At 38.0% G+C, this 23,640-nt stretch overlaps 2 protein-coding genes and 1 long non-coding RNA gene across 5 annotated transcripts; 1 reads left to right on the forward strand and 2 right to left on the reverse strand.

The window, feature by feature from the left end:
- Positions 1 to 8,481: 8,481 nt before the first annotated feature.
- LOC148997706 (uncharacterized) lies at positions 8,482 to 12,882 on the reverse strand. Of its 3 annotated transcripts, none has more exons than XM_089119097.1 (11): positions 12,757 to 12,882; positions 11,490 to 11,563; positions 11,182 to 11,293; positions 10,701 to 10,790; positions 10,435 to 10,515; positions 10,224 to 10,313; positions 9,973 to 10,053; positions 9,657 to 9,821; positions 9,283 to 9,357; positions 9,017 to 9,097; positions 8,482 to 8,781 (listed from the first exon to the last, which is right to left on the reverse strand). In XM_089119097.1, the coding sequence occupies exons 1-11, from the start codon at positions 12,829 to 12,831 to the stop codon at positions 8,740 to 8,742; spliced, it is 966 nt and encodes a 321-aa protein (XP_088975223.1). In that variant the 5' UTR covers positions 12,832 to 12,882; the 3' UTR covers positions 8,482 to 8,739. The 3 variants fall into 3 exon arrangements, with proteins under 3 accessions (XP_088975223.1, XP_088975224.1, XP_088975225.1); XM_089119098.1 differs by having other exon boundaries at positions 8,482 to 8,784; XM_089119099.1 differs by lacking the exons at positions 9,973 to 10,053; positions 10,224 to 10,313.
- Positions 12,883 to 16,111: 3,229 nt separating this feature from the next.
- On the forward strand, positions 16,112 to 16,859 carry LOC148997707 (uncharacterized). Its single transcript, XR_016146393.1, has 2 exons — positions 16,112 to 16,330; positions 16,544 to 16,859. It is a non-coding gene; the product is annotated as an uncharacterized LOC148997707 (long non-coding RNA).
- Positions 16,860 to 17,935: 1,076 nt separating this feature from the next.
- LOC148997708 (ras-related protein Rab-26-like) lies at positions 17,936 to 23,146 on the reverse strand. The gene is made up of 4 exons (XM_089119108.1): positions 22,909 to 23,146; positions 22,690 to 22,746; positions 20,760 to 20,836; positions 17,936 to 18,499 (listed from the first exon to the last, which is right to left on the reverse strand). Exons 1-4 carry the CDS (start codon positions 22,924 to 22,926, stop codon positions 18,397 to 18,399), a joined length of 255 nt encoding a protein of 84 aa, XP_088975234.1. The 5' UTR covers positions 22,927 to 23,146; the 3' UTR covers positions 17,936 to 18,396.
- Positions 23,147 to 23,640: the final 494 nt, after the last annotated feature.

Consider the following 23,640-nt stretch of genomic DNA (forward strand, 5'->3'; position numbering starts at 1 on the left):
GCCATTAAAAGTTTATAACCCCTTGCTAAAGAAACTATTAGAAATTCATAAGGAATAAACAATCTGTGACGTTTTGATTCGGTTTGGTTTTGATCTTCTGTTTGCATTCTTAGTCACATGTCCTTGGTTTTCCCGCCACTTTTCTGTTACCTTCATTAGTTCATCTTCGTCACCTGTGTTTTGTTAATCACCTTCATCTGTATCACCTGGTTTGGTTAATTCATGTCTGTATTTAGTTCCTTCAGTTCAGTCACTCTTTGGGAGTAGTTTCTCTGCCTGTTTGTGACTGTCTGAAGTTTCATTTTCCCCAAACCAGCTCAGTGTAACAGAGTACTTTTCTTTCAATATTCTATTATTGGAAAGAATTGAACTGTCTTTCATTTTCTTTAATTTATTTATTTTTGAGCAGGGACAATGCAAAATATACATTAACCTTAAAAAGGAGAGATGCATTTTACCAGGTTGTAGCACTTGTGCTGATTTCCACCTGTAGTCTCTGGGCAGGCTGATGTCAACAGATATACATATTAATAATCCATTTATCCCAAAAACAATATATATGGCATTCATTTACAAATACACTCACACATACACATCAATTACAATACATTTTGGGAACATGTTTGTTTTAAAAGAAGCCATTTTTTGGCCCGATGTGGAAAAGTGTTGATTTACACATGTGGTCAGTTCTGTTGGCAACTTGTTCCACTGTTTGATGGCCACACATGAGAAAGCTAAGCTGCCGAAAACTGTTTTACACCGAGAAATCGTGCACTCGCCCCGAACAGTCGACCTAGTGGCTCGAGGTGTCATTTCTGAGCTCAGTGAGATCAACTTTTAACAGAGGGGTTGCAGTACTATTTATGATCTTAAACAAGAGACAGATATTTGAATATATGATTGTTTTCAAACCTAATATCCTATGTTTTTTTTAAGAATATGATAATAATGAAATAACTGAGATTTGTTGTCATAAACGTTAGAGAAGTTTTATTCAAAGATTCCAGGGGCCTTAATGCTGTTTTACATGCTTGTGAAAAACTCGTCATGCAGTATCGAAAGTGTGGAAATATCATCACATTTAGATGTAAATTAGATGCACCTATGGTCAAAGAGTTTCTAATATATCTAAAATGTGCTATATGAATTTAACGTGTTGGTAATCTTTTTAATGTTTTTTGAAATTTGGATTCGGGTCTAGAATGACTCCTAAACATTTAATTTGGTCTACCTTTTTAATTTCCTGACCCTCAACTGATTTTGTTAAATGAATTTTTTTTTTTTTTTTTAGCCAAATAGAAATCTTTTCCATTTCCTCAGTTAACTTTTGAGCAACATCCTTAACAGTGTTACCATGAATATACACCATTTTGTCATCAGCATGCATTATCATTTTAGCATTAATACACACACATGGAAAATCATTAATATAAAGTGAAGACAACAAGGGCCCTAATATAGAGCCCTGCGGCACACCCACAGTGCATGCTCGTAAGAGAGATGATACATTATTTATAGATACACTCTGCTGCCTTGCACTGAGAGAAGATTTAATCCAATTGAATCCGGTGTTGAACTCGTGGAGATTCTGGAAGCTGTCTTCCGTAAATGAGCAGCACAGAGAGCTAGATTACCATCGTCATTTTCAGGAACATAATCAAACATTAATTGTATCCATTGTTGAAGTACAGCGTCTGTGGGAAGCCGAAACACAGAAGACCTGACAGCTGCGTGAACAACACACTCGACGAGCTGGAGCTGCTGAAATATGGCCATGCTCTTTTCTGCTTATTCAGAGGGAGGGTTGATGCAAATGTGTGGGTTAGTGACGTACCATAACCCAGCTGTAGTCCCAATCCAGTCGTTTTTGTAGACAATATACTTCCTGATTTTTAAAGGACGATATCTCTGCTTACACTGAACTTTCAGCGCTGCAACTTTGCAGATACTGTTCATGCACCAACAGCAACATTACACACTATTTAACATGAAAAAAGTGAAATCGCAGTCAACCCCCCCTTTAATATTCATCAATTGCGAAATCATGTTAAACACAGAGAGGAAATAATAAAAACGTAACTTCACTCAATGTGAAGTAGAAGTTATCGTTGGCGAGGTGGAAAAGAGGAGAGAATTGTGTGGGCATTACTAATGCCAAAAAGGCACTTGAGTGGCAAAAGGTTGCAGACGCCGTAAATGCTGTCGCCTCACAACCTCGGACTGTGGCCGAAATAAAAAAGAAATGGTCGGATTTCAAAGTCGAGGCAAAAAGAGCGTCTAGTCATTAATTCAATCAGAGAGGGCCAAGGAGTTGGGCGAAATCAAGACTCCAAACTGAAATAAACTGCACAATGAGGGAATTCTTCAATAAAAAAATATATTTTTTCCGCACTCTTTTGTTGTGAAGATGATGATGCGTTCACTCCAAATCCTTCCATTTAATCGCCACATCTTCTAAGAGCTCAAGATCAGCCATTGTGCGTCATTATACACATTGTGATGGGGCATTTTATTTACATCCATTTAATTCTGCATCTGACAAGCTACGGATGTCGGTTAAAATCTAAATGGGAAATAGTTCAGTGCAAATTTAATTTCTTGCAGCTTTCTGAATGGTTGAGACACGTCATACGTTATTTTATCAAAAATAAAACAAACAAACTAAAGGCATATGCATGAATACCATGATTCCGGAGCTGATGAAGATATTTTTATGATGAAAACAACTTTGCCCAGTGGACAAATAATACATCTATTTATCGATCTATCTATATATCTCTCTAATTATCTATCTATCTGACTGACGATCTAATTGCTATATCTGCTTCGTTAGATGGACATATTGGCAAGAATATCAGTTTTGTACATTATTTCGTTCTGTTTACCATCTTATTTATGAGAATGAATTGTATAAGCCAATATTATTGAAGAACATATTAATTTCTTTTTTGGAAATATGTGTTAATTTGCATTTCTGTTGCAGATCAATCAAACGGGTGTTCGTGTAGGCTGTTAATTGTAAGACTTGCTTTGTTAAGTCTTCGTGTTATTTATGCAATTTATTTTACACAACCGTCTACAGTTTCACACACTTTCACGTGTTTTTTCCACCTGCCGACGGTGTCACCATTTCTCATTTCACCCGTTTTTGTGAGTACGCCTGGGTCAGAGCTGGCGTGAAGGACCGCACATTTTACCGTCAAGTTTGCTTTTTATAAATACCAACTATTGCGTAGAGAGCGGCGTACGCCTTCTTTTGTGCGTACGCAACGTTTATAAATGAGGCTCCTGGAGCTTATCTCCTGACTTGTGTATAGGCTTTACTATGGCTGTTTTCAGAGCTGTAAGGAAAGTACTTTCATTTATAGACTGATTTATAACTTTAGTTAGCACCAGAGTTGGGTAAGTCCTTCAATAGTACTCTATAGGTACTCAAGATTAACATAAGATTGACTGAAACCAAGTGTTTCACCCCCCCCCCCCCCCCCCACGAAAAGAGGGAAAACAAAAGGGAATATGGTAAGATAAAACATTCTGCAGCTGTGAGAAGACGCTTACATGGCTGGCGATGGAGGTTTGAATATCAGTAAAGGTCGGCACCCAAGGGAGCTGCATCTCCTTCCAAGCCTCCTGGAAGTATCCTTCAAGTTTTTGCAGGGGTTGGGTTTTGATGTAAAATACCAAAAAGTTGCAGTCTCCCCACCCAGCAGGTTATTTTTTCATTTTTAAAAAGTGCTGTGCCCACTCGTATTCATCCTCCAACAGCGCAATCTGTGCTCTCCCGAAAACCTTATTGGTTTTGAGACTGGACACCTAATCCCACACAAAAAACACAAAAGCAGTTAAGAACAGAACAGATAAACAAAACATAGTCCAAGACATAAAAATTCTATTGAATTTTATATATATTTATATATATTTGACAAACACTCACATTTATAACATGTGCCTTCTCCATGGTGGAGTATCGAGCCCCTGCACCTCCTGGATCATCATGTTCTGTGAAACACCTCCCTGTGGCCGTAAAGAGACGACAGCAAGGCCGAAAAGTGCCCGTAAAACCTCCAGAGGTTTTTATAGGCCGGGTTACTCTCAATACTGGCTAAAAACAACAACGGCAACACAGAGTAAAATCTCAGCAATTAAATGGCAAATTAATTTTACAATTAACTGTCTTAACACTTACTGTTACTCCCTCCACCGCTCCTGGTGTCTGGAAGTGGCCGAGGATCAGGATTGCTTCACAATAGTAGCAGAACATGGTCTTTTCCTCTGACGCCACGTGGTCACCTTCCAGCAGCCTCCCATAAATGGACAGCATGTCCTTTTTGGCCTTCCGGAGGACTGGCACTCATGACGGCTCTTCTCGCCCTCTTGGAAACGTTCATACCTAGAATGACATACAAGACAACAATGTGATTACACACACCTGTATAGAGTATACCCCTGTATCACATAACCCCCGATGTACAGCCAGCACAGAAGTATCATCAACATGAAGTCATTAAAGAAAACAAATGGAAAGCAGATTAGCAACTGGCCTTGTTTTACAGGTGACCTTGCTGTGTGACTTGGCCACTGGCTTTCTGATGGTAGCGAGGAGGTCGAGGTACGCTTGGCACTTCCTGTAGAAGTCCAGATCTGCTTCACCCAAGTTCAGGTGGGTCTTTAAATACTGAACAAACCGGATCATGTTCTTAATGTAGTTCAGTATGGTGGCCGGGCCCGTGTCAGCGCGCCGGAGTTGGGTGAGGTCGTCCTTGGTCTCAGTGGACTTCAGAGGTTTTTCTAGGGTCCGAGCTTTAGGGGTGCTGAGCACCCAATGAGCCCCACTGCCACCACACACATTTTACACCCATATACGCTCCCTCTCTCTCTTCATTTTATTTATTTATTTATTTGTAAGGGGGGACAGTGTAAACATTAATCAACATCAGAACAATGAAAATGTACCCGAGTTAGCTAAAAGAGCTAATTTTCATCGGTAGTTCCCCAGCCAGCAGGAAAAAAAGGCAACCTTAAAGATATAAACAAATTTGTAAAACTATGTTGGGTGGACTCTGTTCCTCTAGGGGGGTTCGGTGGCATGCTCCCCTGCTAGAAAATTTGGTACATTTTAAGGTTAAATGCATCAATCTCGTGCTCTCTGAGAGATCAAAATTAAGAGCTTCAATCCACATAAAATGTAGCCTATAGTCTATCACTCTATCACACTTCTCCGTTCAAAAAGCTTCAGCAAATAGTAGCAGCCCCCAATCTTGTTATTATGTGAATCGTTATTAAGAGAAAATAATATAGCCTAAAGTAGCCTAGGCTAAAATAAAATAAAAATAAAAAACCCGTTATATAATCGTTATAATATATCACATCAATGAACATGGTAGTTCAAAATATAGCCTATTATTCACCGTTAAGCAAATATGAGCTTATCTTGTGTGATGGTCCAGAGCAGCGGTATAGTCCGCGCTTGGGCTGGAGCGTAATCTCTTGTTTTAATAGTTGTATCGTTTAGGAAGGCTCTACCTCCTTTCGTATATCCTGGGAACTGCTAAAACTCCAGAGTCTTATGATCTTAAAAAACGAAATGGACTATATCGTGCAGCATCTGCCCATCTACATCATTATAATCAGCAATAAAGGGACCCACATCAACAGCCACTGTAAGCGGGCTTAAAACAGCCTCTGCTGTCATTTACTCAATCGGTTGTCAGCTATCGGGTAGTCTTCCGAAATTTAAAAGACATACAACAGACCAATACAAAAGAAACGAAGCAGATAAAAAAAGAGTCGGACATGGGAGTCGAACCTCTGTCACTAAGAGCAAGACGACACTGTATGCTGGCACGCAGACCACTGCCCTACTCAAGATGTTAGGTTTGTTGGGTAATCTAATGTATTTCACAGACATGAATGTAAACAGAGACTAAAATCATACTATAAATCTACATACGATAAAGGAAATTTCCTTTATCGTGCTTTTTAAAAAGCGATAGCCTACTCGTGCCCAATGAAGAAATAAAATATGACAGGATAACATTCCAAAAACAGAACCTTAAAGACGGATCGCTATTCAGATCGAAAATCTACTACATATGTCTTTCCACCAAACGTCACTTCATTAGATGGGCTGAACTTTGAAGAAAAGGGCGGGGCTGATTATAATATTATACAAAACGCCGCTTTTTACGCCGTCTTTGTCAGACAGAAGCGCCGCAATTGACGGCGCAATGTGGATGGCCTGCGGTGTCAGAAATGGCGTCATAGGCTGGATTAAAAAACGCCGAAAATGACGGCGAATTTGCTTTGTAAACGCCGTGATTTACGCCGTTTGTACCACAATACGCCGTAATTTGCAGCGTCTTTTCGTCTTAAACGCCGTAAACACCGGCGTTTTGAGAATGAAACGCGTTTGGAAAGTGGCGAAATGTGAACCTTTTGGCTTTCCATAATCTTCCGCCATTAAACGCCACAACAGTGCATAAGCCAACATGGTCATTTATTTTGAAAAAACACAATATAGCCTACTCTTCAAATGCTCGCGTGCAAAACACTTATTTCATTCATTAACATGTAGACTACAAATGTTTACATTCGTAAGTTACACGTTTCTACTTGTTGATGCAAAATTTGTAGCAATTCTGAAATTCAGTTAAAAGTAAATTTCTTTACCAAAAATGCAATAAATGATCATGTGTAGGCCTAAGTACAAAAAATAAGCTTACCTCTTCTCAACGTCTTCACATGTGTTTCATAAAATGGCTTAGAATTTTTGTCTGGATAGAAATCACGGGAAATGGCATATCACGTGGCTCATGGTAGCCTACTTAAAATGATATGCTAGATGTAATTTTTTCGCAATTACTGTAGTAGTTGACATGCCTTATGTTTTTTTTCACTTTATTTAAAAAGTGCACCTAGTAACTTATATTTTTGTTACTTATAACATATAACTATATACGTTTGTAACATATAACTATATATGTTAAGTAAACGTTGAAAAGTTATGAATAGGCCTACTTAATTTTTTATGTTTGATCCAATTACTTTTGTAAGTAATGGTTGTTCGGCCAACGAATCATTTTTTAGAGTGTGTTTTATCACAACAATCTTGTATATAACTTACAATCTAATGATGAACTCACTCTCGGGCCCATTTTGTCCTTACATTCTTGCTAAAATAACTATAATGCAATAATAATAATAATTCCGCCCCTCCCTCACTTCCGGTTCTGGCGCTGGGGTTCTGAAACTGGTGGTGCTGCGGGTCTGCAGCTGGATATATCTCGCTTTTGTTTGTATTTTATATTTTATTTGATAAGCTAGCAGTCGTCCGGGCTGCTGGCCGGTATTTATGTTTTATTTTCGGTAGCCAGCAGTCGTCCGCGAGGGGCTGCTGGCAGGTAATTTGTTTGTTTATTTTGTTTAAGTAAAGTTTTATTTTTTAATATTATCCGGTCCCTGCCTCCTTCTTCCCTGAACTTTGTTACAGGGTGATCAGGCATTTGCAGTTGCTGCTCCGAGACTCTGGAACAAGCTACCCCCTGATATTCGCACAATTGCTGATGAAACTAAACTTCAAACCCACCTATTTAGGATAGCTTTTAATACACAGTAGTGTTGAGACAATTTCAAGTCAAGTCAAATCACATTTATTTATATATAGCTTTTCACAATACAGATGTTGGAAAGATGTTGTCCGACAGCACAGCCGCTCCGAATCTGCTGGGGTGGAGTCCATCTGCGCGGTACAGCCTGGGTCTCGCCATTGAATACCTACCTACCTACCCACCAACCCACCCACCCACCTACCCACCAACCCACCCACCTACCCACCCACCCATCCACCCACCTACCTACCCACCCACCTACCTACCTACCCACCTACCTACCCACCTAACTACCCACCTACCTAACCACCCACCCACCTACCTAACCACCCACCCACCTACCTACCTACCCGAACCCACCCACCTACCTACCTACTTACCTACCTACCCACCTAACCACCCACCCACCTACCTAACCACCCACCCACCCACCCACCTACCCACCTACCTACCCACCCACCTACCTACCTACCCACCTACCTAGCCACCCACCTGCCTACCCACCCACCCACCTACCCACCAACCCACCCACCTACCCACCCACCTACCTACCTACCTACCTACCCACCTACCTACCTATCCACCTACCTACCCACCTACCTACCTACCCACCTACCTAACCACCAACCCACCTACCTAACCACCCACCCAACTACCCGAACCCACCCACCTACCCAATATCCACCCACCAACCCACCCTCCTACCCACCCACCCACCTACCTACCTAACCACCCACCCACCTACCCGAACCCGTGGGTAGGTGGGTGGGTAGGTGGGTAGGTGGGTAGGTAGGTAGGTAGGTAGGTAGGTGGGTGGGTGGGTGGGTAGGTGGGTGAGTGGGTGGGTAGGTGGGTAGGTAGGTGGGTGGGTAGGTAGGTATTCAATGGCCTGAGGAGAAGTGGCCCCCGACAGATCCTGGGTTTTCCCAATGAATGTGACTTGACATCTTCAGAGTTTTTCTGTGCCTGTTCGATGTCCGGCGCTTCCTTCCTACTGAACAGGTAATAATAATGTCAGACAGACAGTAACATTAAATACAAATACTGTTTGACAAAAAAATGGAAAACTGCATAGTGTGTTCAGTAGACTATTTAGATCCTGGGTTTTGCCAATAAATGTGACTTGACATCTTCAGAGTTTTTCTGTGCCTGTTCGATGTCCGGCGCTTCCTTCCTACTGAACAGGTAATAATAATGTCAGAAAGACAGTAACGTTAAATACAAATACTGTTTGACAAAAAAATGAACAGAAACTGCTCTTTGCAAATAATTGGCATCTGTTTAAATAATTGGCACCTACCAATTATTGCCAATTATTACTAGTAATATAGTACTGTTATAGAGCTATATATATATATATATATATATATATAATATAGCTAATATAACTATATTAATTAATCAAATACCTGGACTTTCGTCCGAATGCCTCTAATAAGCGGCAGTGTTTCGGGGCCCTTGGTGTCCACCGCAGGTTTGGCCTTCATCAGCTGAGAAAGAGAGAGAGAGACAGAACAATAAGCATCAGCTGAAATCAAATTAAACAAACTTATTTATATCAGCTATGGTTACTAACATTTCTAACATGTTTACTTTTGAATATTATATTTTATTCACGGCCATCATTCGTAGTAGCCTATTCACAAACTGTTTTTCAAAATGTTTTCCCTCATACCATTTGTCGATGCATATTTTTTTGTTGCCGCTCTTCCCATTCCCTCATCGGTAAGAGAGCAGACGGCTTCAGAACCTGCAGAAATTAAACATGAAGAAATAAACAGATAAATAGATATTCAATGTTTTTTTGTGTTGTAAACGCCTCTTTAAAAATAAATCTCGCTCAAGTCCTGAGGAGCTAAACCATTTAGGGCTTTGAAATAACAATTTCGAACCCACTTGACATGCTGTTTTTCACAGGCATTAACAAGAGCAGCGTGAGCATCCAAAATGTGTGCTATTGTGTTTCACAGAAGGGTTGGAAACATGATGAAGGCGAGAAAATGAAGAAAAAATTAGCTCCGCTTTATAAAGTGTGAATTACGATCATACCTGTTTGTTGGTCTCTCCTCGGGGAAACCGTCTGCAGTGGTCTCTCCATTGCTGGACCTGTTCCCACTCAGCTTCCCAGCGTTCCCTCCTGAAATCTGACTCCAGCATCCGGATTCGCTGTTCGTTCTGCTGGTTTTCGAGAGAGATCTTCCTTTCTTTCTGCAACTGAAGACAAACACTGTTATTATCATGCATTTCATCTACTCCACGTTACTTCAAACACATCACTGTAATCGGCAACAGTACTGTTACAGAGCTATATATATATATATATATAATTATACAGCTAATATAACTATATGAATTAATCAAATACCTGGACTTTCTTCCGATTGCCTGTAATATGCGGCAGTGTTTCGGGGCCTTTGGTATCGACCGCAGCTTTGGCCTTCATCAGCTGAGAAAGAGAGAGAGACAGAACAATAAGCATCAGCTGAAATCAAATTAAACAAACTTATTTATATCAGCTATGGTTACTAACATTTCTAACATGTTTACTTTTGAATATTATATTTTATTCACGGCCTACTATGAACAAACTGTTTTTCAAAATGTTTTCCCTCATACCATTTGTCGATGCATATTTTTTTGTTGCCGCTCTTCCCAATCCTTCATCGGTAAGAGAGCTGACGGCTTCAGCTTCGTGGAGGTCGAATCCTGCAGAAATGAAAAATGAAGAAATAAACAGATAAATAGATATTCAATTGTACTGTTATAGAGCTATATATATATATATATATATATATAGCTAATATAACTATATTAATTAATCAAATACCTGGACTTTCGTCCGAATGCCTCTAATAAGCGGCAGTGTTTCGGGGCCCTTGCTATCGACTGCAGGTTTGGCCTTCATCAGCTGAGAAAGAGAGAGAGAGACAGAACAATAAGCATCAGCTGAAATCAAATTAAACAAACTTATTTATATCAGCTATGGTTACTAACATTTCTAACATGTTTACTTTTGAATATTATATTTTATTCACGGCCATCATTCATAGTAGCCTATTCACAAACTGTTTTTCAAAATGTTTTCCCTCATACCATTTGTCGATGCATATTTTTTTGCTGCCGCTCTTCCCAATCCTTCATCGGTATGAGAGCTGACGGCTTCAGCTTCGTGGAAGACAAATCCTGCAGAAATTAAAAATGAAGAAATAAACAGATAAATAGATATATGGTACCTGTTTAATAAATAAATGATTTACAACTGCTAATCAACTATCCCTTTAAAATGGAGTACTATGTCAATCAAGTGTAACGTCATAAACACTTAGAATTTCCCATAAATGCTGTTTTTTTATTTAAGTAATCCCTTAATAAGCGATAAGTGTTGCATAAAACCCCTTAATGTCTGGCAGGTTTGTGTTTTCACCGCCATTCTACATTTTTTCTTGTTCGAGAAGCTGTTGTGTTGACAAATCTGGTCCCCCTTTGAAATCGGGTTGATTTTTATCTCGATAACTTAAGCCTTAAATGCTTTTTTTGTTGTTTCTTTAAAAATAAAGCTCGGTCAAGTACTTACCATTTTACGGTCCCTCCTGGGATCTGACTCCTGCGTCATGATTGGCTGGTTGATCCACTGCTTTCCATGAGTCAGCTGTAGGAGCTCCTCCTTTTTTCTCTGTGTGTTTACACTGTAAAACCAGATATATAACATTATCATAACATAAAATAAATAACATTTTTATTACTTGTCAAATTAAATAGAATATTTTTTTAATGTTTTATTTTATTTCAAAATAATTTCTACATCTTGTTTAGATGTTTTATATATACACCTCGCTGAGTTACTATGTTAACACACACTGACGTCTGAGCACACACACACACCTGAGCTGTGGGCGATGGTTCCTGTTGTCCACCAGACCTTTAGTGATCGCAGGAAGTTTGATGGCCATTCTCAACTGAAACAGAGACAGAACAACATCAATCAACATATAACTAATATAACTCAAACTGAGCGGCCCAAATCTATCTAAAAATTACATGAATGTCTGTGTGTGTGTGTGTGTGTGTGTGTGTGTGTGTTTGTGTGTGTGTGATGGATTTCAGATTTGACTGGTGTCTTGCTACGGGTGCAGTGACGAGTTTTACGTTGTTTGGATTAGCTATAAACGCAAAATACACTACCGGTCAAAAGTCTTAGATCAGTAAGATTTTTTATGTTTTTAAATGAAGTCTCTTCTGCTCACAAGGCTGCTTTATTTGATGAAAAAATGACAAAACAGTAATATTGTGAAATACTATGACAATTTAAAATGACTGTTTTCTATTTTAATATATTTTAAAATGTCATTTGAAAGCTGAATTTTCAACATCATTACTGTTGCTGATTACGCATCAGTTTTCAGTGTCACATGATCCTTCAGAAATCATTCTAATATGCTGATTTTATGCTCAAAAAACCTAAATTATTATTTTCAATGTTGAAAACAGTCGTGTACCATTCCCCCCCCCCCCCCAAAAAAATAAAAAATAAATTCTAACTAACCCCAAACTTTTGAATAGTAGTGATTAATGTTACAAAAGCTTTCCATTTCAGATCAATTCTGTTATTTTGAACTTTCTATTCATCAAAGAATCCTGAAATAAAAATGTAAAAAACTGTTTTCAACATGGATAATAATCATAAATGTTTCTTGAGCATCATATTATAATCATTTCTATAGGATCATGTCACACTAAAGACTGGAGTAATGATGCTGTAAATTCAGATTTGATCACAGGAATAAATTACACTTCACTATACATTCACATAGACCGCTGTTATAATATTTCACAATATTACTGTTTTTTGGGTATTTTTTATCAAATAATTGCTGCCTTGGTGAGCAGAAGATACTTCTTTTAAAAACATTAAAAAATCTTACCGATATAAAACTTTTGACCGGTTGTGTATATCAGTAAATATCTATATAAGAAGCACTTAGAAGGTTGTGGTTCAAAAATAATCCTTCTGACATAAACACATAAAAACCAACAATTACTAAAACACACAAAAACTGATTTTGTTCAGGCACTTTTCACTAACTTAGTTAAATTTCACGCTATATCAAACAACGTTACTAAAAAAAGCAATTATAACCCCTTAAGTTACCTTGTCGTCGTCGGACAGGGTCCAGCTATTCTGATTAACACAGTTCACGGCAAGTTTCACAGAACGGTCGGTCATCTGCTTCTTCTTTCCTTGATGTTTGGAGGTATAAAAGTATAATACCGTGCAAGTTTCACACAAATTCAATGTTCTTCCAAAGACGTTCGAAACCAAGCGGAGAGACAGTGAAGTGCAGCGGAGGCTACTATGATGTCACAGGGCAGGGCAGAGAGGACGCCTTGGCAGACGGCCAACGCCCACGCACATCGTTTGAATGAAAATAATCTTATTTAAAGTGAAGTTTGATATCTGTCTTGCAGTTTTTTTGGGGTTTTTTTTAAATTTATTTTTAATTTCTGTCTTGCAGTTAACCTCATATGAATAACTGTCACACGTGACCTCCCCATCGACTCCATCTTTGAGGGCATAACTTTTTTCCTTTTTTTTTTTATTGAGTTTTCAAAATATTTGAGGGCATAACCAGTGATGTAGTGGTGCCTGGAGAAGTGGGCATACTCTTAATTTATGCCCTAAATATTTTTTTAAGCGTCACAGCAAAGGATGAACGCTCTGTGTTATAAACAGTGACATGAAAGACTACTAGTCTAGCATTAGTACAATATGCAAGACTACAGAATAGAGTATAATAAATACAATAGAACACATAAAATCAGTATTATTGCATATCAGGGCCGCACAATACCCAGGTCCCATAAATGATATTGTTAGGGGGGTTCAGGGAAATGCCCCCCTCGAGAAAATTTAGATTTTCCTGATCTCGAAATGAGCATTTTAAGGTGTTTTGATGGTCAAAAAAAATTGACAACAGTAGCTTTAAAAGCATGAAGTAGCCTATTTGATCAGATTCTCAAACATGAGAATCAGTTTCAGTTTCAGCTACTTTTCTTTCCTAAATTAATCTATGTTTGGTAATTTAAGTAATGGCTCACTCAAAAAGACAGTCTTGTCGCCACCCTCTGGTTTAATGACGCAAGTGGCGCAGTATTATGTAAAGATGAGAAGCATCGATAATGCATTTGAATAATTAATACATTTTGTTAGTTTTGAATAGAAAACTTTATAGTTTAGGCTACTATAGACTACTTACCATTATAAATAGCCTACATAAAAAGAAATGTGCTGTTTGCTAGCCAAATTTCGTACGTTTTGTAAATGACTTGTTCAAATGCTGTTCAATATAGCGTCATCTGCTTGTTTATCATATTCAACCTGCTGAAAGTGATTATGGCATTTCAATAAATAAGAGTAGTCCAATTGCTTGGAATAATTACTTCTGATTGTATTGTTCTCTTCTTTGTAATTGGCTTTGGATTAATTAATTAATGTATAATTAATATCTCTGTAAAATCTGTAAACAGTAAAAGCTTAATTTAGAAACAAGGAATAATGGAACTTCGGTTTCCATGTTAATTTGGTAACGCAATATGATATTGTGTCCACGAGGTGTCGCTGTTAGATCATATTAATGAAACTTCAATGCAGAATTCAACTTTATTGTAGGGAATACAATACACTTTACATAAAAACCTTCAAAAAAACAACAACAACGTGGAGGTCAATAGAAAAAAGTTCTGTATATCATTGCTTGTCATTTCTGTGATATCATGTAATTCCATCATAGGGGGAAATAAACTGAGTTTATCTTAGGCTATATACATTAGTTGATTTGTGGTTAATATTCTCTAAGCTGTTAAAAATGGCACATCAGTACAAATTTTCTGAACAACAAAATATTACTTTCAGGTTAAATACTGCTCTTCCATTAGTTCCAGATATGATATAAAAAATAAGAACAACAACATAAAAACAACGAGAACAAAAGTGCAAAAGGCATAGTAATCTCCAGGTCAAAACTCTTCACATGAAAATATTTCTACAGCACGATATACAGTAGTAAACGATCTACAGTACGCTAACATCAAATCGTTAAATTCTGGCACATCCTGAACATCACTGAAAGCAACTAATTTCTAGTTAAAGCTTATATATTTAGCCAACAGGACAAAAATGTAAGGCATTCAACAAAACATCAATCATGTACTGTATTATGCAAACTACGCGCCATATGATATTTTTCATATGTACATTACATACATTCATTTTTCCCATTAGTTTATATTTTATGAACGGACATTGACAAATAAAAATGACGAGCGAATATGGTTGTACTTTATTTTACAGACCAGTTGTGCAATGTGCATTATAACAGTAATTATATTAACTGGGTAATAAGTTCACTGTAAGTACACATAAACTACAGGTGTTTAGGTTATAGGTTCAAGGTTAGTAGTTATTACCCAGTTATTGTAATTACTGTAATAAGTATGCACAACAGGACTGTAAAATAAAGTGCAACCGAGAATATGATTACACTGTAAAAATGAATACGCTTTCTAATCAATAAAATTGTGGCAACAGATTACAAGCAATATTATTAATTAAATTAAAAAAATTAGAATTGAGTAATAATTAAACAAATTAATTCCTTAAAAGTTAACCATTTAAAATGAGTAAAGTTTACACCCAAAAATTTAACAAAAATATCTGACGTCAAAGATTAATTAAGAACTCTTTATTTAATATTGCCAACATTGAAGACACCTGATGTTAACGAGCAGAATTACTGAAGGAGAAAACCGTCATTTTAAAACAAACACTGATCAACATAATGGTGACTTAAATGTACTTTTTTGTTTGTTTGTTGTTGTATGTTTTAGTCATTTTAAATGGTTAACTAATTTGATTAATTATTACTCAATTCTAATTTGTTAAATTCAATTAGTAATATTGCTTGTAATCTGTTGCCACAATTTTTTTGATTAGAAAAAGCGTATTCGTTTTTACAGTGTATGGAGCGTATGTGAGCGCGTGTGTGTGTGTGTGTGTGCAGTGTAAAGAGCCTAATATATATGGATGAGTAATTCTTTTGACTAACTTAATCAAACTTTCCATCCATGATAAAACATTTTATTAGGTCACATGATCATTATGGAAGCTTGTTTCCGCGACAGAATTAAAAAAAAAAAACGATTCTATTTTCTCACAATTGCGAGTTCACATCTCGCAATTCTGACTTTATAACACGCAAATGGGAGATGAATGTGAATATGAAGTCAGAATTGTATGATATAGAGTCACAATTTCATGTTATAAGGTCAGAATTGGGAGATATTTTAAAAAAGGGCAGAGATAAAAAGTCGCAATTACCTTTTTTATTTTTTATTCTGTGGTGGAAACAAGCTTCCATAATGAACAGATCATGTGACATTATAAAATATTTTAACATGGATGAAAAATTTGATTAAGTTAGTCTTTTTTCCGCTCAGAATTGGACTTAAACTTGCAGATGCGAGTTTATATCTCACAATTTAGAGAAAAAATTTCAGAATTGCGAGATATACGTATACAATTGTGTGTTATAGTCAGAATGGCAAGTAATAAACTTAAAAAAAAATCAGAATTGTTTTTATATCTCGCAATTCTGATTTTATAAAACACAATTCTGACTTTATATCTCACAATTCTGACTTCATATCTCATAATTCCTATAAATAAAGTCAGAATTGTGAGAGATAAACTTGTGAGATAAAAAGTTGCAATTATCTTAAAATGTTTTATTCTGTGGCAGAGACAAGCTTCTTTATCTCACGATTCGGACTATTTTCTCACAATAGCGAGTTTACATCTCGCAATTCTGACTTTATAACATGCAATTGGGAGATATGAAGTCAGAATTGCATGATATAGAGTCGCAATTTCATCTTATAAGGTCAGAATTGTGAGATATGAACTCTCAAATGCGTGTTATAAAGTCAGAATTGTAAGATATTTTAAAAAAAGGCATAACTGGGATAAAAAGTCGCAAATACCTTTTTTTATTTTTTATTCTGTGGCGGAAACAAGCGCCCATAATATAAAGAGAAAAGTTCCACATGTTCATGACCTCGATGAGCTTTAGAGGAATGTGAGATGGTTTGGTCACTAAAAAGAGAAAGTCTGGCCAAAAACGGCTTTAAAAACAGAAAGATGTGCATAATTTCCCTAATATAATTTTACCACTTTTCCACACATCATTAAAGGAGTAGTTCACTTTTGAAAAAACTTTTGCTGATAATTTACTCACCCCAGTGTCATCCAAGATGTCCATGTCTTTCTTTCCTCAGTCGAAAAGAAATTAAGGTTTTTGATGAAAACATTCCAGGATTTTCTCCATATAATGGACTTCAATGGGGTCCAAACGGTTCAAGGTCCAAAAGAGAGTTTCAGTGCAGCTTCAAAGGGATTTAAACGACTCCAGACGATGAATAAGGGTCTTATCAAACGAAACGATCGCTCATTTAATAAATAAATAAATAACAAAGTTTAAGTTTTATAAGCATGAATGCTTGCCTTGCTCTGTTCTGTGTGTGTAGGAGCTATTTTGAGTTTAGTTTAATCTAAATTGTTGTGCTATTGGAGCACTGGAATGTTTTGTTAGATTTAGGATCCTTTATTTTGTAGGGTCTTTTATTTTGACAGTTGTTGAGAAAGTTTGAATAAAAAGATGGCCGCCTCTCACTTTTTAAAACACAAGAAAAGAACAAGGAAGCTTTTGGAACGTACAAGCATACAGTTCTTTACTTTTGCTATCGAAACGCTATTGAATCAATTGAACCCTACTTGGACATTAGTTTTGACATTTAAGTTGTGCCTTTTAACACCCTTTCTTTAATCAACTACCAATTGTTTGTTGGATGTTTACTCTCCTGTTTGAACTCGTTCATTAAAATGAACAAACCTTTTATCGAGTCAATTCGTTCATTTCGTTCGTTGAATGAACCAAATGACTCGAAAAAAGATTTGATCATTTTGATGAACGAGTTCGAACAGGAGAGTCACGAACGCGCATCACAGAACAGAGCAAGGCGAGCATTTGAGCTTAAACTTTTTTATTTATTTATTAAATGAGCGATCGTTTCGTTTGATAAGACCCTTATTCATCGTCTGGAGTCGTTTAAATCCCTTTGAAGCTGCACTGAAACTCTCATTTGGACCTTGAACCGTTTGGACCCCATTGAAGTCCATTATAGGGAGAAAATCCTGGAATGTTTTCATCAAAAACCTTAATTTCTTTTCGACTGAAGAAAGAAAGACGTGGACATCTTGGATGACATGGGGGCGAGTAAATTATCAGCAAAAGTTTTTAAAGTGAACTACTCCTTTAAGTGTGTAGAAAGTGCCTCAGGACTCAATTAGCATGAATGAGACTGAAAGCACAGATTCTGATTTTACGCCTCAGTTCTCTGTGTGTTTTACCTTCTAACACACACACCAGAAGTAAAGCAGTGATGATGCGATACACCGAAGCAAACGTTGAGATAAACACATTCACATCTGCTTGAGGCGGCGGGTCAGAAAGCAGGACCGAACATCATTCTTCCCCGTATTTATCAATGTAAATATGCCGACCGCCCTGACGACGGCTTGCTTCTCTGTTTGCGAGCTGTGAAGAGCATGAAGGTCCAAAGAAAAAATACAGTGTTTGAAAATGAAAGTCTCCGGAGACACTGAATATCTGACAGCCTCCAATTTATGCGGGAGAAGAGGATGAAAGAGTGGAAACACACAGACAATGAGACGGGTTTATGAGCGACAGCATCCGACTCCCTTCATCTCCTTGTTAACAAACTCCTGCAGCTGAAACTTGGGCTCGTTCGGCTCCTTCATCTCCCTGTGCTTCAGATCCCTGAGGGAAACAGCACAATCCTCAGGAAAACTCAACGCCTGAGGTTTATTAGCACACATTTAAGCACAAGATTCAATGAAGGAATTAGGAAAACCTGGTAATGATGCAAACACACCTACACACACCGTGTGATTACTGTAATCTGATGTACTTTAGCATCTATGATCCAACAGCATGTTTTTCTCCATTATGAAAGGAGTAGTTCACTTTAAAAAAAAAAAAAAAAAAACTTTTGCTGATAATTTACTCACTCCCATGTCATCCAAGATGTCCACGTCTTTCTTTCTTCAGTCGAAAAGAAATTAAGGTTTTTGATGAAAACATTCCAGGATTTTCTCCATATAATGGACTTCAATGGGGTCCAAACGGTTCAAGTTCCAAAAGACACTTTCAGTGCAAACTACAAACTGTTCAACGACACCAGACGATGAATAAGGGTCTTATCAAGTGAAACGATCGCTCATTTAATAAATAAATAACAAATTTTAAGTTTTATAAGCACAAATGCTCGGCTTGCTCTGTCGTGACTCTCCTGTTGTCATGATTGAAGAGAGGAAGCAAGTGCGGTTAAACTCTTTTTAATGAAAATGATGACGAACACACAGAGACAGTCCAGGATCGGGAACAAAGTTAGTGACGCAGGGGATCCGATGGTCAGGTGCAGCGTGCAGTGGTGAAGGTGGTGAATCCAACGACGAACAATATCCAAAACGACAGAGAACAAGAACCAGAGCTGAACACGATTGAGCGAGACAGGAGACAACACACCGGGAACCACAAACAACGATCTGACAAAGGAGATGAGAAGTTGATGAGAATATATACACTAGATGATTAACTGCAGCTGGTGATGATGATTGCTGATGAGCGCTGATAGAGCGGCACGCCCCCCTATCAGCGCACACACACATAACAATAACAGAAGCACGAGACGAGAAGTAGACATAGGATTTACCAACCGTGACACCTGTTTGAACTCGTTCATCAAAATGAACAAATCTTTTTTCGAGTCATTTCGTTCGTTGAATGAGGGATCATTTCGCTTGATATGACCCTTATTCATCGTCTGGTGTCGTTTAAAGCCCTTTGAACAGTTTGTAGTTTGCACTGAAACTGTCTTTTGGACCTTGAACCGTTTGGACCCCATTGAAGCCCATTATATGGAGAAAATCCTGGAATGTTTTCATCAAAAACCTTAATTTCTTTTCGACTGAAGAAAGAAAGGCGTGGACATCTTGGATGACATGGGGGAGAGTAAATTATCAGCAAAAGTGAACTACTCGTTTAATCAGTTGCTTCACGGCTACATCATTAATTGCATTTGTGAATAACACAGTCTTCATCTAAGTGTTTTCCCTCAAACTGAATGTAATGCAATAGTGTAATTGGTGTTTAGTAATGGTATTCTGGCCTTGATTTTATTATATTATTCAAATACAGACACACTTTTGCATAAAATCTTGTAAATGTAAAGATAAATCCCCGTAAGCAGAACATCTGGCCTTCACTTCCCGACGCTTTCTCAACACACATTAACTGCACTAAGTTTGTGATTTTGTTCATTTTACACTCATTTACACAGAGAAGAGGCTGAAACTGCATTTACATGTGCGAGTTACTCTACACAATGCATATGTATTGTATATTCTTCCTTTTGCAGAATATACAGACAGTATACATGATGCATATTGTAAGTCACTGCCGATAAACGTTTGCTGTATGTTTACACTACCGGTCATTAGTTTGGAATAATTACGTTTTTTTCCTGCTCACCAAGGCTTTAATTATTTGATAAAAAATGCATTAAAGCAGTGAAATATTATTATAATGTAAATCATCAGTTTTCTATGTGAATATACAGTAAAGTGTAATTTAGTCCTGTGATCAAAGCATCATTAGTCACATGATCCTTCACAAATCACTCTAATATGAGGATCTGATGATCAACAAACATTTATGATTATTATCAATCTTGCCTTGGTGAGCATAAAAGACTTCCTAAATGTATTGTAAATGTAAATGCATATTTAGCATGACTTAAATTGGATTACGGGTGGTTTAATGAATAAGATGCAGCTTTTGTGCATGCAAATGTATTTAATGAAGTCTTGTAGTTACGTTTAAAAATTGTCCTGAATTTGGAAAGGCATCGGCTGCCATGTGTGTGTGTGTGTGTGCATTTATTTAGATGATGTGACAAAAATAAGAGTGTGATATTCTCGGCTCTATTTATCATGCACAGATTTAGCGAGTGACTTACTTTGCCACAGCAGTGAAGGACAACTCCACATTCAGACCTGACTTTGCACTGGTCTCCATGAAGGGAACGCCATACTCCTGTAGAGAGAAAGACAACATTTGTCTAATTTAAAATATGCATGCACAAATGATCCATCGACATAATGCATATCACATTTACAAACAGTGAGATCAGTGCTTCAGAAGTCCTTTAAAAGGTCCCTATTATGCCGATTTAAAGGTCTCCTATGACAATTAACACTTTAATTTTCTCATAATCCACATTACAGCATCAGCTCTTTTTTCTCAGGCTATATTTACAAGTAAACGATCTGAAGAGAAAAGGCAAAAGTGGCGTGGCGTTTTCACTTTTTATTCTGCGTTTAGACTACCATTTTGGGTGGGAGATCCGCATGCATATGGTGAAGCAAAAGTGTGTGAGATTCGATGTAGTGTGCACTCCAGGCGGCTAGGTGGCGATGTGAAGCACTGCCATACAACCTTCACTGTCAGGCAGACTTTTGCGTTTTTACCCTTTACACGGGAATGCGGCAGTGGAGTGTTTTTAAGGCCCTGTTTACACGAGAACGCTCGCGGGTGAAAACGTAAAAGAAAACGTAAAAATATTTGATCGGATGTGCCTTTTCGTTTACACGGCGACGGCGTTTTTGGGGCTTAAAAAACGCAAAAAAAGTGAAAACACCCTCCAGAGTGGAAATCTTAAAAACGCTCCACCGTCGCGTTCCCGTCTAAAGGGTAAAAACGCAAAAGTCTGCTAGACGGAAGGTTGTACGCCGGCGCGCGGACTTGGTGTTGTTGTGTGGCAGTGCTTCACATCGCCACCTAGCCGTCTGGAGCGCACACTACATCAAATTTAACACACTTTTGCATCACCATATGCATGCGGATTTCCTACCCTATCTCACGACCAATTCGAGTGATTAAAAAGTGGTTAATTCGTACGACCTCACTCGTACAAATTCATACGATTTGTCTAAACCCACGTGATGGTTAGGTTTAGGGGCGTGGTCAGGGGTAAGTCATTCGTGCGAATTCATACGAATTGGCCAATTCGCAAAATATGTACGATTTAGCAAAATCGTACTAATTTGTACGAGTGAGGTCGTATGAATTGTTACGAATTAGCCACCTCGTAAAATTCGTACGAATTCCCGTGAGATCGGGTTGGGATTTCCCACCCATAACGCTCGTCTGAACGCAGAATAAAAAGTGATAACGCAACGCCGCTTTTGCGTTTTCTCTTCAGATAGTTTAGGTGTAAACATAGCCTAAGATTTCGCCGTGTAAACAAAAGGCACATCCGATCAAATATTTTTACATTTTCACCCGCGAGCGTTCTCGTGTAAACAGTGTCATTCGGCCTCTCTAAGCTCCGCCTCTCTGAGAGCTGCTCTGCTGTGATTGGTCAGAAACCGATCATTATCATATGTGAATCTCAGCTCTTTACACACAGTGATACAAACAGTAACGATGGCGTGTGTTTTACCGTATCAATCTCATCAAAGTGGATTTGCTTTGTCACGAACCGAACTCTTCAGTCTCAGATACACTACAGTGTTTGAGGGCGGAGCTAAGAGGCGCTGCTCAGCCAATCAACACCAGAGACTGGAATTATGCAAATTAGTTACAAACCTACACAGTTCAGCTCGAAGTAAGTGTGTGTGTGTCATATGCATGAGTAATTTAAACGGAATAACCTCTCAAAGACAATAAAGACGCTCAATTAGGCAAGAGATTCGCATGATCTACTCTGCAGCGTGACGGGAAAAACAAACAGGTAATGCATGAAATGTTTGAGTGAAACCTGCATAATGTGATGCCGGTTTCCCATTTAAAGCTGCATTTACCTCATTAAAAAGATTTTACACCAATAATTTTTTTTTTATGTCTACATGACTGTGTAAGTGTGTTTGTGTGCTGATATAACACACCTTGGCCAGTTTCTCACCCTCCTCTCGCTTCACAACCCTTTCATGAGTGGCATCAGCCTGAAAAATCAATCAATAAACAATGCATTATGTATTAGCTTATCAATGTTTTCTATATAACTTATTTACGAACTGATGTTCTACATGCATGGCTAATCCAAATACAGGTTTCAGATCAGGACAGTGCTGTATCTGTAGTATTTCAGGATATACTTTACTCACCTTGTTCCCCAGAAGCATGATCACTACGTTCTGCTGAGCGAACTCATTAATCTCGGTGAGCCAGGCCTGCAGAAAGAGAACAGCTCACAGCAAGTGTACTGTACATTTACAGGAAATAACCGTAATCTCAGACGAAAGACTTAAATGGTTCTATATCTTGTTTAGAGTCTTGAATCCCCGAGCAAGAAAGACAAAAGCAATGTTTTCCAACATAGCAAGAAAGAGCAGGTCATTATTTCAAGAAGTGTTTAAACAAGGAAAAACTGCTGGGGTGATTCTGCAAAACACAAGAGCGAATACAGGGAATAAGAGAGAGAGAGAGAGAGCACCCCTGCTGGAATAACACACACACACAAACACACTCCACGGCCCTGCTGGAAGAACGCGCTTCTGTGGTTCCTGATTTTCACCACATTTTTGCTGTACAGAAATTTTATTAAATCAAAGTTTTCCCGCCAATGCCAGTTTGTAGGATTTTGTACAGTATAGACATCATGCCAGATTGAATCGAATGCTTTTTTAACCTTCTGGGGTTGTTCGGCCCAAATGGACCCGAAGAATTTAAATAAAAAAGTTTTTAAAAATCACAACTTCCTCGGAATGGTCCGAAATTTGGTGACTTTGTTGATATTTGGTATTTGAAGACCCAAAAAAATTGGGGACAGGATGTGAGTAGTCTAAGTGGTTGTAAAAAAAATAGTCACACTTGGGGTGTTCGGGTCCAAATGGACC

Source organism: Pimephales promelas, chromosome 2 (genome assembly GCF_988280905.1).
Source record: "Pimephales promelas chromosome 2, fPimPro1.hap1.1, whole genome shotgun sequence".
Lineage (NCBI taxonomy): Eukaryota > Metazoa > Chordata > Actinopteri > Cypriniformes > Leuciscidae > Pimephales > Pimephales promelas.